Source organism: Fringilla coelebs, assembly GCF_963513975.1.
Source record: "Fringilla coelebs genome assembly, chromosome: 5".
Taxonomy (NCBI): Eukaryota; Metazoa; Chordata; class Aves; order Passeriformes; family Fringillidae; genus Fringilla; species Fringilla coelebs.
This window is the reverse complement of record NC_140033.1, coordinates 46,755,263-46,770,619: the sequence shown is the minus strand read 5'-3', so window position 1 is coordinate 46,770,619 and position 15,357 is coordinate 46,755,263. Positions and strand designations below refer to the sequence as shown.

At 42.4% G+C, this 15,357-nt stretch overlaps 2 protein-coding genes across 5 annotated transcripts in view; both read right to left on the bottom strand.

Moving 5' to 3' along the window:
* Positions 1-169, bottom strand: part of LOC311154148 (solute carrier family 23 member 1-like) — a 32,404-nt gene extending 32,235 nt beyond the window's left edge. Inside the window, exon 1 of the mRNA XM_084206373.1 lies at positions 137-169. Coding sequence (XP_084062499.1) covers positions 137-139 — 3 coding nt within the window. The 5' untranslated portion in view covers positions 140-169. The remainder of the gene's footprint in view (positions 1-136) is intronic.
* A 9,641-nt stretch (positions 170-9,810) lies between these two features.
* CNOT4 (CCR4-NOT transcription complex subunit 4) overlaps positions 9,811-15,357 on the bottom strand; it is a 76,608-nt gene continuing 71,061 nt past the window's right edge. For 2 of the 4 annotated variants that reach the window (XM_084206294.1, XM_084206295.1), the window contains 2 exons: positions 11,984-12,196; positions 9,811-11,199 (listed from right to left, as the gene is read on the bottom strand). In XM_084206294.1, the coding sequence (XP_084062420.1) occupies positions 10,898-11,199; positions 11,984-12,196 (515 nt within the window). In that variant the 3' untranslated portion in view covers positions 9,811-10,897. The remainder of the gene's footprint in view (positions 11,200-11,983; positions 12,197-15,357) is intronic. The other 2 variants (XM_084206296.1, XM_084206297.1) reach the window with 1 other exon arrangement.

Genomic DNA, 15,357 nt, shown 5'->3' with positions numbered 1-15,357 from the left:
CTCCTACTTCACCCAGCTGGCCCCGACAGCAGCGAAACCCTCGCACCCGCTCTTTTCCAAGCGGGAGGGAAGCCGGAGGCCCGGCGCTCCCTCTGCCCTGCCTCAGCATCACCAGGGTAAGCTGCAGGCTGCTTACCATGGCCTGTCCCGCTTGCCTTCCGCAGCAGCCCAGCCCAGCAGCTGAAGGCGCCCGTGGGAAGATGGCGCTGTGAGGCCCCGGCGCTGCTGCGGCCCGGCCCCGCCCCGGCCAGCGGCCTGCCCCGGCACGGGCACGGCCCCGCGGTGCCCCGGCACGGCCCCGGGCACGGCCCCCTGCTGCCCCGGCACGGGCCCCTGGTGCCCCTCGGCTGCCCCGGCCTGCAGGAACACAGCCTCTCCAGCAAGTTCGGAAAGCCGGTTTGAGAGTTTAAACTGCCATCCCGCCTCCTTTCTCCCCCCCCCCCCCCGCCCCTTTTAACGCTATTAACTCCTTGAGGTCAGGAAAGCATTTCAGAATGCACCTGGGTTTTTAAATGGAGAAAACCTGACACTTCATGCTGAAAGACAGCTTTTTATATAATTCTTTTATTTCCCTCCGCTGCCCAGCAGTGCACGTTTCAGAGGAGTTTCCGGGTTATAAACTTCTTAATGGATCATTGATCAAAGTCAAGTCTGAGCAGCCCCAGCTTAACCTAAAGTCTATGTACAGACTTCTAGGTCTTGAACATGAGTCCGATTTCCTGTTTAGAGCTCTTTTAAAGGCTGAAAGTGTAAACCAGGAACAAAGAATGAGATTAGATATCTGGAAGCATTTACAATTAATTGCGGTTAAATAGAGACTTTATTTTTGTTGGCATTCAGAAGTCACCATACGCTCCCACTTCTATACGGACATTCTTTGACTTGGAAGATGTATTGACAAGAGTGCAAAGCTAGCCAGTCAAGGGGAAAACGTGAATTTATGTTTAACATAAAGAACCTAGCACATCTGAAAACAAACAAAACAACACCCCCTCCAAAAGAAAAAAAAAAAAGAAAAAACAAAACCCAACTCAAAATCCATCAAATCTCTTTGGGGTTTTTCATCCCTTCTCCCCAGCATTAGAAATTCTAATCACATGTATCAGGACCCATAGCAGGACTCAAAGAGCACTAAGCACCATCAGTTGCACTCAGAAAGCACTGACGCCGTATTTCTGTCCGGTATCTCCTGGGTGGAAGCTCCAGGAGCACACGCAGAGCCTGGCCAGGCAGCTTCAGGACCCCTGAGCCCCGCTCGCACCCAGGACTCAGCTGTGCCTCTGCAGCGTGCCCGAGCGCTCTGGGCACCGGGGCTCGGCGAGTACCGCGGCATCAGCTCCGCACAGAGACGCTCTGGGATCGCTGTGGTGCTAGAGAGGGGCTGGCAGCCCCAGAACTGCTGCATGCGTGGGCTGGCAACAAGGACGAGCAGCCCAGCACGCCCTGCTGGCTCAAGGGTCCAACATGTGACACTCATACAATCCTGCTACAAAGGCTGGGAGTTTTAGTCTGCTGACTTCGTTCCTGTCAACATCTGCATCACATTTCAAGGAAAGAAGCCTTAAAAAGATGCAAGGTAGCACTTCCTTGTGATAAGACGAGGTTTGATAGTAGGTGTTGATACCGCTGCCACTTTTTCCTGGAATGAGGGCTAGGGACACTGGTTTTTTCTATTTCCAATAATAAAGGAATCTATTCCAATTTCACCTCTTATGTCTTTTTTTTTTTTTTTTTTTTCACATTACCAAGCTACGGGAAGTCTGGAAGCAGGTGGTAAAACTTTTACAGATCACTGGAAAATGATGCTGACAGTGGCCACTTACCAGCAATTGCACAAGAAGGAAGAAAAAAAAACTTTTTTTTCTCTTAAGACAACTGATGTCTTAGAAAGGACAGGGAAAACAAGACCTGCTCTGAGCTTCCCTTCAGCTCACATCCTAACCCTCCCTCTTCTTCCAGCCAAGTCTAATGCACAAGGGAGGAGAATAATCCTGTTTCAAAGTAAACTGTTCAAAAGAAAAATAGGATGGGAATGAGACTTTCCTCATCTATTTCTTTCTCTGTTCCTCTCCTTTATTATGTTTTACTGAATCAAAAAAACCCCCACTACAATCTTCTCTCTCTCCAAAGAGATTTTTGTTCAAAAATACATTTGGGACTCAGTTTGTTCTTCCTTGGATCTGAGTGAGGTTTTAAAACCAAAAGTGTGATTTTTTTTTTTTTTTTTTGCTACATAATATTAGAGATTGACACCTGCTTTCACTATAAACTGAAATGATGCACATTGCAGATATAAAAATCTTTTGCCAAACGTGTCCAGAAAGTTGCTGATTTGTCAGCAACTTCACATGAAGTGTCATGACAAGAAGCTGGCATTTTCAATAAAAAACTGACACAGTAGTTTTTCGTACAGAGAAAATTGTCAACTTGAATCAAGCATTTTACACAATTGGTATTTAAAAATTACTTACTTGACAAAATTGAAAAGTTTCCTTGGAGTAACATTTTCCTGACTTTTTTTTTTTTAATGCATGTATGCAAGATCAGTTTCCTAACAAAACTCTTTGATCCCAAATCATTGTCTTAGCCAAATTTCTCCAGCAAGGAAGAGCACACAGCCAGGTTTCCCTCAAAAGTCATCTCAAGCAGCAGGAGAACCAAGAGAAGAAATATGGGTTAAGGGCAGGAAGGTCAGCTCTACGAGTTTCCCTTTAGTCTTTGCCTCAGCTCCCTGGAGCAGAGCAGCAAGAGCTGAGGCAAAGTGTGAAGTGCCACACCCAGCTTCAGCTCGCACCATCAGCGAGGCAACAGGAAGCACAGTTTGTATTTATTTACCAAATGAGGAGGGAGGAGGAAGGCAACCATATAGAAGCTTTAAGTAATTTGTAAACTGGAAGAAGCCAATCTCTCTGTTGGAGCCAGCATCCGCTGAACCACATATATCACCTTTTCTTTCCAATTTAAATTATATGCATTCAATATCCTGCAGAGAACTGGACCTTGGAACTGAAGGAAACCATCAGAAGTGGGATGGAGATAGCTGCAAGGCCAGTTCATTGCCCTTTCTGTCCCAGGCAAACCTCACAAGCAGTAGCTTTCTGCTGAGTGTCTGAACAAAGCACTCCCAGCTGGTTCTTTTTTTAAACAGGATTTTAAGCTTCAGACTCCACACTGTAAACCTCAGCCTGCATGTTTATCTCAAAAGAGCTAAATAAGTTTGGTCACAACTTTAAATTCCTCAGTGAAGGCTGGTGTACCAGCCTCCTGTGACTGTTTAGCACTGGCAGAAGAGACCTCAGACTCTCTGGAGATCTGGCCAAGATTCATGCTGGGACCTGTAACATCCACATACTAAAGGTATGAAATTCTAAAAACACACTCATTGTGAGCTTGAAAACAATGGCCACCTTCTGGCAGTACAAGCTCTCTAGAGTAACATTTTAAGTGCTGGTAGGAAGAGGAAAGGGCTGAGCAAGTCTCATTCTCTCTCCATGCACCTCAAACACACATATAATTTTTTAAGTCTCGGGACTGGGAAAAAGAAATAGCAACCTAGCAAGATTTCACAGGAGACAACAACAGTAACTATGTGACGTCTGTATCCCACTGAAAGACTCACCTGCGTTGCAGGAGATGGAACCTCCTGATCATCAGATGCAGGCAGATCACTTTGCCACAGATTTTAGATTAAAAAGGACTTTTCTGTACTGTTTTCCTCTGCAGTGATATCATCTCTGTTCAAATGACTTCCACACCTAAGTCACTGCATCAGACCACCCTAGACCAGTATTTTTCATCAGCGAAGCCAGTAACACATCTGCAGCTGCCAGGTCACCCAACTCACCTCAAACCTTCACAAAGCAGCAATTCAGAGTGCCACAAGTCACTCCAGCTCCCTGAACTTGTATGGCAACCACTTTGTATGGCCATTTCCATCTGAACAGCCCTCAAATTGCCACAGAAATAGAACAGCAGTATGTCCTGGGCAAAGGCGTAGCCCAGAAAGTAGGGAAGATGAACACCACACTCATTAACAATACTCTTGCATGTAGATCCATGCACCAAAGCTTGCCAAAATTGATCCCTGCTGAAGGCCAAAACAGAAAAGAAGGACTTACAAACATTCTGGAATGGAGATAACATCAAAGAAAATAAAATTGAAGGAAAAAAAAAAAAAGAAAATTGGAAAATTTAGTGACTACAAGAAAATGGACTAGGATTACATCAGGTGCAGCGCAAAGGACCAAAACAGGCCAAAAGTAACCTCACAGATGTTGCATGGCATGCCATCAAGTGCAGGGACATGCACCAAAGCTTGCCCAATTGATCACCATTGAAATCACAAGATTTTGTTTTCCTTCCCAAAAGGAAATGAAATTTCCTGCACTTGATGGCATGCCATGCCTTTTATCGCTTTCACTACAACCAAGGTGGTTTTTTTTTTTTTTAATTAAGTATCAATGCCATGTCTCTCATATCTTCCCCTCCAATTTGTGTCTTCCTCTTTGATTTTTTCCCCTGCTTTTGCAACATCTCTGAGGTGAGTTTTGGCATGTTTTCGTCCTTTGCACTGCATCTCATCTCCTCCCAGACCACTTTCTCGTAATCATTAAACCTCTGGATTTTCTTTTTTTTGGTTTTTTTTTTTTTTTCAATTGCATTTCATTTGATTCTATCTCCTTTCCAGAGTGTTAAAAAAAAAAGAAAATTGGGAAATTTAGTGACTACAAGAAAATGGACTAGGATTACATCAGGTGCAGTGCAGAGGACGAAAAGAAGCCAAAACTAACCTCACAGATGTTGCAAAAGCAGGGGAAAAAATCAAAGAGGAAGTCACAGCTTGGAGGGGAAGATATGAGGGACATGGCACTGGCACTATAAAAAAAAAAAAAATAAAATCTTTGTTATAGTGAAAGCCATCAAAAGGCATAGGATGCCATCAAGTGCAGGGACATGCACCAAAGCTTGCCCAGTTGACCCCCATTGAAATCAGAAGATTTTGCTTCCCTTCCCCAAAGGAAATTTCATTTCCTTTGGGGAAGGGAAACGGGATCCTGCAAAACAGAAAAGAAAGGCTTACAAACACTCTGGAAATGAGATAGAATCAAATGAAATGCAATTGAAAAAAAATGAAAATAAAACAGAAAATCAGGAGATTTAGTGCCTTCAAAAAATGATTTGTGAGGAAATGAGCTGCAGCGCAAAGGACCAAAAGAGGCCAAAACTAACCTAACAGATGTTGCAAAAGCAAGGTAAAAAATTAAGGAGGAAGACACAACTTAGAGGGGAAGATGTGAGGGACATGGCATGGATACTTAAAAAAAAGAAAAAGAAAAAAATCTTCCCCCAAGGCAAAGCCATCAAAGGCATGCCATATGCCATCAAGTGCACAGCATCCTGAGGCTATGCCTTTTCTTACACCACAACCCAAAGCTATGATGACACTTCACCTTTTTAGTCTTTAGAAGCTTTGTTTATGGTCTCAACTATTAAGAGAACGCAAGAGCTCCTTCCTATTGCTGCCCAGAATCAAAAGACAAAAACTCTCCAAACAATATTAAGAGTGGTAAGACAAAAAGAAATTCTTAAATGAAAGCTTTTGGGTGCATAGATATGGCTATATATGCACCCAAGATAACGGCTTCCTACCATTTTTATAAGTGCAATTACTCAGTATATCTAGCAGGTATATCAAATGGGAGATCAGTTGCCACAGTAACCTACCCTCAGGTCACCCCCTTGGAGCTGGTCCAGGGGCTTCTTTACCCTATTTATTGTTATGTCTCAAATTCTGATGGAAGACAAGACATCCTTGTCAGAAATTCTCTTTTTAAGAACAAGACTAAACAGAATTTCAAGAATGTGTTAGAAAGGTTTAGCTTATTGTTCTAAAACATGAGGGCAGGAAAAGTACTGGAAACCATACAACTGTATCTTAAAAATATACAGAGCTAGAAATATACGAAAAAGCTAAGAATCTTTAGGCATGGCTATCAGTTGAACATCCCAAAGAAGGAAAAAAAATGCTGAGATTTGGGCAAAGAGGAAGGAGAACAAGCTCTTACACCTGCATTCAGCTCGAACAGGTGGCCATACACCAGTGAAGTGGAAAGCACATCCACAGCTGGCCATGCAGCCACACACTACTGGAGATGTAAAGCAACAACCACTCAAAGCACAGCTTCATGCCAAACACCACTTTACACTACGTGCTCTGGCCCCACTGAGAACTCCAGCTGGACTGCAGGAGAGGTCATCCCCCTCAAGATGTTACAAGTACCTACAAGCCCTTCAAGGTGGCCTGGTGACAACCCCAGTCCCCCAACGCTTCAAGCACTCTGCCTGCCACCTCTCAGCTTCTTGACACACCTCAGTTCTGAGCAGTGAGTTTTTATCCCAGCACAAGAGCTTTCCCCAGAGGGAATTAGTTCCAGGCAATGCTACACCTGCTGTGCACTGGATTTCTGTGTGCTAGAGACCAACACTGGTGCCAAGCTCCTTTGCAACTAAGGCAACTTCCACACGTTCTGAGGAGAGGGATGAACAATAAGCACCCAGGAACCACAAGCTTTTAAAGTGTATTTTTCTAAACTCCTTTGCAAGCATAAGGATGGAAACTGATGCATGACCTCTTCCCTCCCACCAGAAGGAAATAAAGCCAGAAATCTCTCCAGCAGCATGACAACTCTACCAAACTATTAAAAACTCTAAACTAAAACAGGACCAACAAAACCACAAAGCCAAAACCATCCCCCATTTTCCCTAAAATCCAACATCTTCAATGTTTATGATTATAGGAGCATCTAAGGGAAAAAAAAAACTTACTGGACAACAGATTCTGTGATGGAGGAAAAGAAAAACAAAAGTTGAGTTCAGGAAATCATCAAACGGGGACAGGGAAGGTGTGGCCTGACCCAGTCGGTTGCGGCCAGCACCGCTGACAGCGTTTCAGGAGCTGCAACAGCCAGGGGATGCCGGGGGGGGGAATTCACCTGAGATCAGCTCACCAGAGAACCAGACCCTCCCTCATTCCCAGCAGCTGCTGCTCAAGTCACCAGGCTGGGTCAAAACCTGGTACCGGCTGACACCCGACTCCTGGTGCCAGGCACAGGGAGCCCAGGGCACTGCCAACAGCTTGCCCAGCAGGAGGAAAACTGAACTCCACAGTACATGCTGAGCACGTGCCAGTTGCAAGTCTCCTTAATACTTTTTAACTTTTCTTTTTTCAACATTTTTTCCCTTTTTAGCTGTTTTCTTTCTCCTTTTAAATTTTATTTTCTATTTTAATTGTGATTAAAACAGGTCTTTCAAGACACTGCATTTACAACGCTGCATACCTGCTGACACTTTATTTCCAACTAGGCAATGAAAGTTTTTAAAGGAAAAAGAATTCATGCAATGGCTCTTCACCTCAGCTAGGTGACATTTTATTCCTTGCTGTGTCTAGAAAAAAACATAATTCCCTTGTTCAATATTAAAAAGATGTGGGGGGGAAACCAGGAACCCTTACTATCAATCCAGCACTGCTCACCCTCAAATTACCACACCTGAATTGTAAATTTGTTAAAAATGCTTCTTATACCAACATATCCATGGACAACAATCCCCTTCCCTCCCTCAACACACACTCATACGCGTTTTGGAAAAGAAGTCTGGCCCATCCTTTACCTTCTCCAGATATTATCTACCAAATGTGCTGCCAGTCCTGCATCACCAGCCTTTCAGTCAAACACTGTTCTTCGTTTAACACATGAAAGAGCTGCAAGTATCCATACAATATAAGAAACAACAGCCATGAACCAATGCAATCATACTGATGGTCTCTTTTCAATAAATGTTCCTGTACAGAATTTCTTGTCATAGGAAAACTCCATCAATTATTCAAAAAAAAAAAAAAAAACAAACCAAAACCATACCAAAAATAAACCCCCAACAAAACAAAAACCCACCTTCCTCCCCCGTTCCAGTCAACACAAAACTTCAGGAGAAAAAAAACAGGTCAGCTCCACAGAGTTGAACAGAGTGCAACACCAGGCTGGTTCCCAACTGAGGGGATGCAGAGTCCACATCAGACAATACATAAAAATAAGTTAAATGTGACAAAAGCTGCACCCACCAGCACATATCAGTCATATGTGATCACTGATAAACCTTACTGTAATGCCAACGTTACCCACCAAAAAGTCTTACTTGGGAAAGCAGCATCATAAGGAGAAGTCATTGCAGTTGCAAAGCTTTACCTGAAGGGTTTGTTGGTAGGCCAACCACACCAGCTGCTGCATGGCAGCAGGGACTAAGCACCTCCCAAGCAGCTAAAGCCTGGTTTCCAGTGGCAGCAGACCATGGGCACAGGGCTGCCACAGCACCTCCTAAACTGCAACAAAGGGACAAGTAAAAAACTGAAGAAGGCAGCAGCTTCAGGAATTGCTGTGGTACATAGAAAGCAGTTGGAGCTGCTCTGGAAGCCTTGCTAATTTTCAGGGTCAGGAAGGGCACCCTTCTAAAACAAAATGTTAAAGATGGAAAAATTCCTACCAACTGTGGAAGGAGACACAAAAAAATCCAAACCAAAGATCATTAATGTCTTCACCAATACCTCCAGCAGACAGCTCCTGCTGGGCTGCACCCCCAGTTCAGGGGCACCAGTAGGCACTGCCATAGATGAGGCCATTCCAGCCTGCAGCATTTCTCTTTGCACCACCAGCAGTTACAGGAAATGGCTGGGTGACAAAAACATAGTTTACTTTTTTGGGAGCACTGGCATCAAAGGGTGTGCACCTTCCCCGAAGTAACTAGGGTACATGACTCATCGGCAGCAATGCTGACAGTTCAGAAGGAGCACATACAGGCCCATAATACAGACGAATAAATATAGCACTAAAATGGCAATGCAAGTGACAGAAGAGCAAAAGCATGTAATCACCAAGTGCTGCTTTGCGTAACAGGATACTTAGAAAACCATTGTGCAGATTCAAGACTTTGCTCCTCTGTCCAGTGGCTTATTCAGCATTTGTTCCCACTTCCTGACAGGCCAGTTCCTCACCCCACTCCATGCCATTTAGGATTCACAGTTCATCAGTGGAAATGCCCTTCCTTGCCCCTGCCAGCAGCCAACATTTTCAGAAGGCTGCCAGCCTGAACTGTACCGCTCACACCAAGTGACAAATCCTTCTGCACAGGTATCTTTAGAATTTCAGGCTCTTTGCTACCCTCGTAAACTACATCAATTGGCAGCCCAACCACAAGGATGCAGGTTTTAAGTACATCTGCTTGCAAGTATAAAAGCTTACTGGAGGCCTTCTGTCCATTAAGAGCTCTTCATCCCCTGTTGTGCAGTGAACAGTATTTTACACCTTTATGCAAGGCTGTTAACAAACACAGGGAGTTGTAACAAATTCTCTGCCATATCTTCAGGCATATTACGGTATGCTACCTACCCCAAGTGCCACAGCATTTAATTCAGAAAACATAAACAAGATTTTTGTGCTTCAGATTTAAAAGGATACCACCAATAACAGAGACTGACTGCCTCGAGCTATTGCCATGAGTAAAGACAACAGGACCCCTTTAAAAGATTTAAAGTGTTATGCTTTTTCCACCCTTCAATACAGAAGTTACTGTACAAAGCAGTATTTCCAGTGATGAAGTAGTTCTGGTTTAGATGAATAAGAAAACCCCAAACATGCAATGGCATACACTTTTTACCAGATGCAGTAATTAAAAATCCAAGGTTAAAAAAACAGAAAGCAAACATGAAATCATCATCAAGTTTTCTGTTTTATTTAAGATTTTAGTTTTAATTCTGAAGAAAGAGGTACACATTTCCTTGGTTTTAGTTTTAGCGTCAGGTTATAACCATGTTTATTTATCTGTTTCTTTTTTCCTGTCTTTTCAATACTGCACAAACGTCCAGAAACTACAGGGTTAAGTAAAAGCTGCAGGCAGAGGAGGTCAGAGGTTGCTCCTGATGGTGATCATGTGGCCCCAATGCAGTGCTATCCCAGAGTGCCCTAATCAGGTGAATCTTTAAAAAAAAAAAAAAAAAAGAGAGACTGACAGAGGAGACAGAAAGACTGAAGTAAATATCACTCGTGTTTCAGCTGCTTATAATTATATTACGTATACACTAGGTATTAAATCTGTGAATACTTTAAAAACATTAAAGTTTACTTGAAATCTAAAGCCAAAATTAAAGAAAAATCTTATTCTCCCCTCTTTAAACCACTCTAGCAACATGCCAGTTACTCATAGCTATAAGTGTTTTGTCTTTCAACACACTTCATGTCAAACTCTGACTGATGCAATAAAATCCCCCGCTAAAAAAAAAAAACAAAAACAAAAAACAAAACAAAAAAAACCAACCAAAAAAACAACCAACCCCAACATAGCAATTTCCCTGTGTAGTGCCACACTGAATGCAAAATAAATGCTGGGCCACTGCTTGCCCCACATGTTCAGTAACTTCATTTAAATTAAATACCTTTTTTATGTTCTTGCATTTGATTCTGCATTGCACTTTTCCCCCTACTGCAGATTGACACTTTTCCACTAGGCAGAAATACTCATGTGCAAAAGACGTAAGACAGTAATATTCTCCTTAAGCATTGAGACTGCATTTTGATTTTTCTCTCTTTTTTTTTTTTTCTTAGAATGGTTAGAAAGTATTTCAAACAGTGTATTTCAAACACTGTTTCTACAGAAACTTAACAAAAAGAATGGTCATGACCCTGTGATGGCATTGCATTTGGGGGGGAAGTTTGATCAGGAACTGGATTCTTCAGAAAGAAAGATATGACAGGGAACAGTAGGTGGGCGTGGGGAGGAGTCAGGGTGGGACACTTCCTGCATTTCTAACGTTTTGGGTCTTATTTTTCTTTTTTTTCTTTTTCTTCCTTTCCTAATGACGATCCAGCGCTGAGCTCTGTAGTAGATCTGTGGGGGTTTTACTGGGGGGTCTGAAGGCTGTCTGAAAGCCTGGAGGTGGGGAATGGAAGCTGGTGGGGTTTGAAGGAGGAGAGTAGGGATTCCAACTGGCTCTGTGCAGAGGGATCTGTGTGCCGAAGGGGTTACTGTGGTGCGTCTGTGATGGTGCTGCACTGGGGCCGTCCACCTCTGTGAGGGCCTGAAGAGATTTTAGCCAATGTGGAGGATTGTCATCTTGAAGAGTGTCTAAACTGTTTCCTGTGGAAGCTGGGATACCTAAGAAAAGAAGAAAAAAACAAGGATACAGGCAAGTCAGAGGAGAAGGAATAAATTGACCAGGAAGGAGGTCAGTTTAACCTAGCAAAAAGCAACAATGAAAAAACATGATTAGTTTGTACAGAAAATGCAATTTACATTATTATGTATAATTACCCTGCCCTCAAGAACATATAACGTTAAATCGAGATAGGAGAAAGTTCACCCTCAGAGCACTTCTTCATAAAACACACATTTTTCTATCACACATTCTGCTCAAGAACTGCCTCCTTGTCAACATGACCTCACCACACCAAGCTGCCAGTACACTCATGCTTCACCTTTTATTCTGCCTACTTGACTCATGCTTCAGCCTCTCTAACAGGGAGACACAACCAGACAGCCTTATAAAAGAGAGCTTTATAAACAAGTGGAGTATGTCCCTTTTTAAATAACCAAGTCCAGTGATTGCCTCCAGTGCCTCAGGACCAGCGACGCACATACCGGACATGCCATCCAGCAGAAGGGACACCTTATAGATTGACCCTATCGGAAAGCACTGATCCACCTGACTGCCTGCAAAGGTCCTGGGCATGCATTGCAAAGGCCTAAGTGACGCTCTGTTATACCTAGAGGTTCCACAAAAATTCCTGGACCCTTGAGGTTTTGTGGATGGAAGCTGGAAGAGACCACCGCATACTGACTTTTTTTTTCTTTTTTCTTTTTTTTCCAGATGTAAATCAGTTTGTGCCAAATACCCATTGGATGGTTTGCCAGTGGAGCTGAAGGAGTGAGAAACGGTTACCTGTGATGATTGCGGGGTCCATCCAGCTGCCAGGGCTGTCCCAATTCAGGCTGTCGGTGGTGGCAGTGTTGGACGTTGGTACACTGTGGTTGGCGTTGGAGGGGGAAGAAGCATTGGGCAGTCCACCAAAGTTGATGTTAATGTTCGGTAGAAGTGCCCTTAGCCCGTCCTGCCATTCCTTCATATTTAAACTCTCTACAGAACTGCTGTTGTCTGGGAGATTTACCAACAAAAAAAATGAAAGATAAAAAAATAAAAAGCTGAAGTTAGAAACAGATGTCCTTCTTTGGTGGCGTATGGGATTTTGCTTTTACTTTTTAAGCTAAGCATTTAATATTTTCCCTGTTCAAAGCCTAGGGTCAGTGTTTCCATGATCGATGAATTACTCAGAGGGGTTGGCAGGTTTTAAACAAAGTGTAAGGGAATGGGAGAAAGATATAACTCCTCCCCCAATGTGTTTCCCCATTTTGATTCAGAGACTCGAATAATCAAGGACACAGTGGCTCTCCCTCGATTATTAACAGGGGAAAATCTATCAGGTACTTGATGAGAGTACCTCTGCTGCAATTTGGCTGCTTTATTGATGGGCAGCAGGCTCAAAAGGCTGATGTGTAGCAAAATGAAGAAAGGCTAGGTAGGGCTTTGCAATAGGAACGGAACGTGAGAAACCAGGGAGGCTGAGGAAAATCACAGATGTCTTTTGTTTTGTTATAGCTTGCTCATTCACAGCCCTAGAGATGTTCTTCCGAAGGAAATGGTAATGAAGTTGGAGGGAGTGAAATTTCCTCTTGCAGTTGAAGAACAGTAGTGAAAATTCTTTAAAGACCTTTCAGAATAATTTCCGACACAGCAGTATCCTCAAGACTTTGGTAACAAGCAAACCAGCCGGACACCAAAGCAGTCAAGTCCCAACTACTTGCCTGAATGTTTCAAGACGTATCGATAAAGGACAAGAGGATAATGTGGCTATTAGCACCACAACAAATGATCCCTCAACACAAAAATCACATCAGGCTATCTAGAACAGGCTATCTAGTTCTGTGATCCATCTCTCACTGTAAGTATCTCAAAGCAGGACAAACCAGATATGAGCACTCCATATTTATCATCCAATACAGCAAGTCATACTTAATTAGCTTGTGGTCAGCTATATTTGGAAAGGAAGTGTTAGGCAGTATGTTGGCACATGCTTGTCTTTTTGACAAATATCTAGAATACAACCTTTTTCTTCAAACATCTCTGCCTGTCCTGATTGAAGAAAGGACCTTGATCTCAATTAGAATTGTTATAAAGAAGTACTTGGATAATACAGCTACTTCATCAACATACTGCCTAAGATATAAGTCTTCCTGGAAAATTAGAGGATATCACTAACTCACAACCTTACTTTGGAGAGTAAAGAAAGCAGTCTCAATTGCTATCAAAACCTGCCATGGCAGTTTTTGTAAAGCTGAATATTCAGAAAAATGTCATGTCTTGAGCAATTACCTTTTTGTAACTAGAGGGGGAGAAAAAACCCCAAAACCAAACAAGAAAACTACTTGAAATCCTGTCCTTTCACTGCTCCTCCTTTTTCCTTTGCAATAGTAATATACAAAATAAATGCTTTTAAAGAATTCAGTGCCACATTGCTTTTCATCAAAACCTACAATCCTGAGATTAAAAATAATAAATCAAAGCTTTAGAAAGTATTAGTAGAAAAATGTCCTCAAGAGATATTGTTCTCAACCCTCTAGAACATCAATAAGTCCATTTGAGACAAGTTCTAAATTAACTTTTTGGAACAAAAGTAGCCAGCTCACGATCACAGAAATAACTGCAACAAATTCTGCATTGTACACCATTAGTTTCCCCTCTTTTTTCCTCACTGCTGCTTCAAAAAGCTTGCGCAAAGAAACACAATTCTGTTTAATTATTTACTTCTACTGCAATGCAAAAAGCACACAAAAATGCTTACTGGGTCCGTGCATGAGCAAACATACTCATCTCAACACTCCTGAGTTGGGGATCTGCAAAGGTCTCGGTCACCAACTTTACTAACCCCCGACACGTCCTCAAAGCTCTTGTGCAAGAAAATGAATGTCATAGGGCATTAGATCTCCTTGGGCTAAGAAAATATGTACGTTTTTGTCATGTTATTCTTCATGTAAAAAAGACATAAAACAGTACATATAGGGGTCAAGAAAGCTAGCAAGTGTTTAGATACAAGACTCTCATGAAATGGAAAAGGCAGGCACTTTGTGGTGAGGAAATAGTGCTGTCTGAGGCAGGCATAGTGCACCACTGCTGGGTACCCTCTCTAACACAAAACAACAGGAAATAACTGAGGAAGACTGTTCTTTACCTCAACTGTCTGAACAAAACCTACTTGGATTCACAGAAGTCAAGAGACGAAAGGCCTAAAGGAATCAGTACCTACCAAAATGGTGTAGCTATAAGAAAGTCAGTTTGATAAAATTTTGTGCTCCTAGGTATAAAAGTGACAAAATAGAGAATTACAAAAAATTTGTTGTCTTTTCCAAACAGGTGTGTTTGTGAGGCTGCGAGGCAAGCTAGGACAAAAACATTGGCCCCTGACACAAAAAAACCCAAGCACCTCTTTGCTGAATTCTGGCATGTCTTAAACAGGCTAAGTGAAAATGCAAATCCACCCCAGAGATGGGAAGTTACTTCTACCAACTGAAGGAAAACCATTTCTTCAGAAATCATTAGTCATCCATCAGCTGGTTTGTTCTTCCTGTTAGATATGTCTATGCTTCATGATGAAGCTAGGACCATAGTTAAAAATGAGAAAAAGCTAGCTCTCAGTTAATACAGATGTATTTAAAAGGGCATTTGCATATTATCTTTCCCTACTTCTAAAGTTAACTGGTTGGAAGAAGTAATTTTCTGACTAGTAGCAGACTTTACAGTTGGACATTACAACCTAGGGGTGTGAGAACCAATACAACAGCTTCCCTCTCTCAAGGGGTAAAAATGCTGTCTCCTTCCATAGGCTAATCTTAAAAGGCTTAAAGTAGCATGCCCACTGATAGTGGGAAAACACAGAAGAAACAAGGTAAAACCCATATGACTGCAAAGAAAGTGTTTTATATACTAAGATAAATATGAGATTCCTTCCCTCATGCCCTTTGTCTCCCAACATAGAGAATAATCTCGTGAAGCATCACTGAAAGCAGAACTATTTACATAAAAAACATTCTCAAAAACACAGCCTGTACTCTGATCTTCCCTCAATGTACATTTCATAATCCTGTCTGGTCTATTGGAAACTTATGTTTACAGGGGTGAACAGATCCACAGTTCCAGCACTGAAATTTTCCTGAGTGTCTGAGGTGGTATGTTTATGTGAAATAAAAGCACTTGTATGTAAA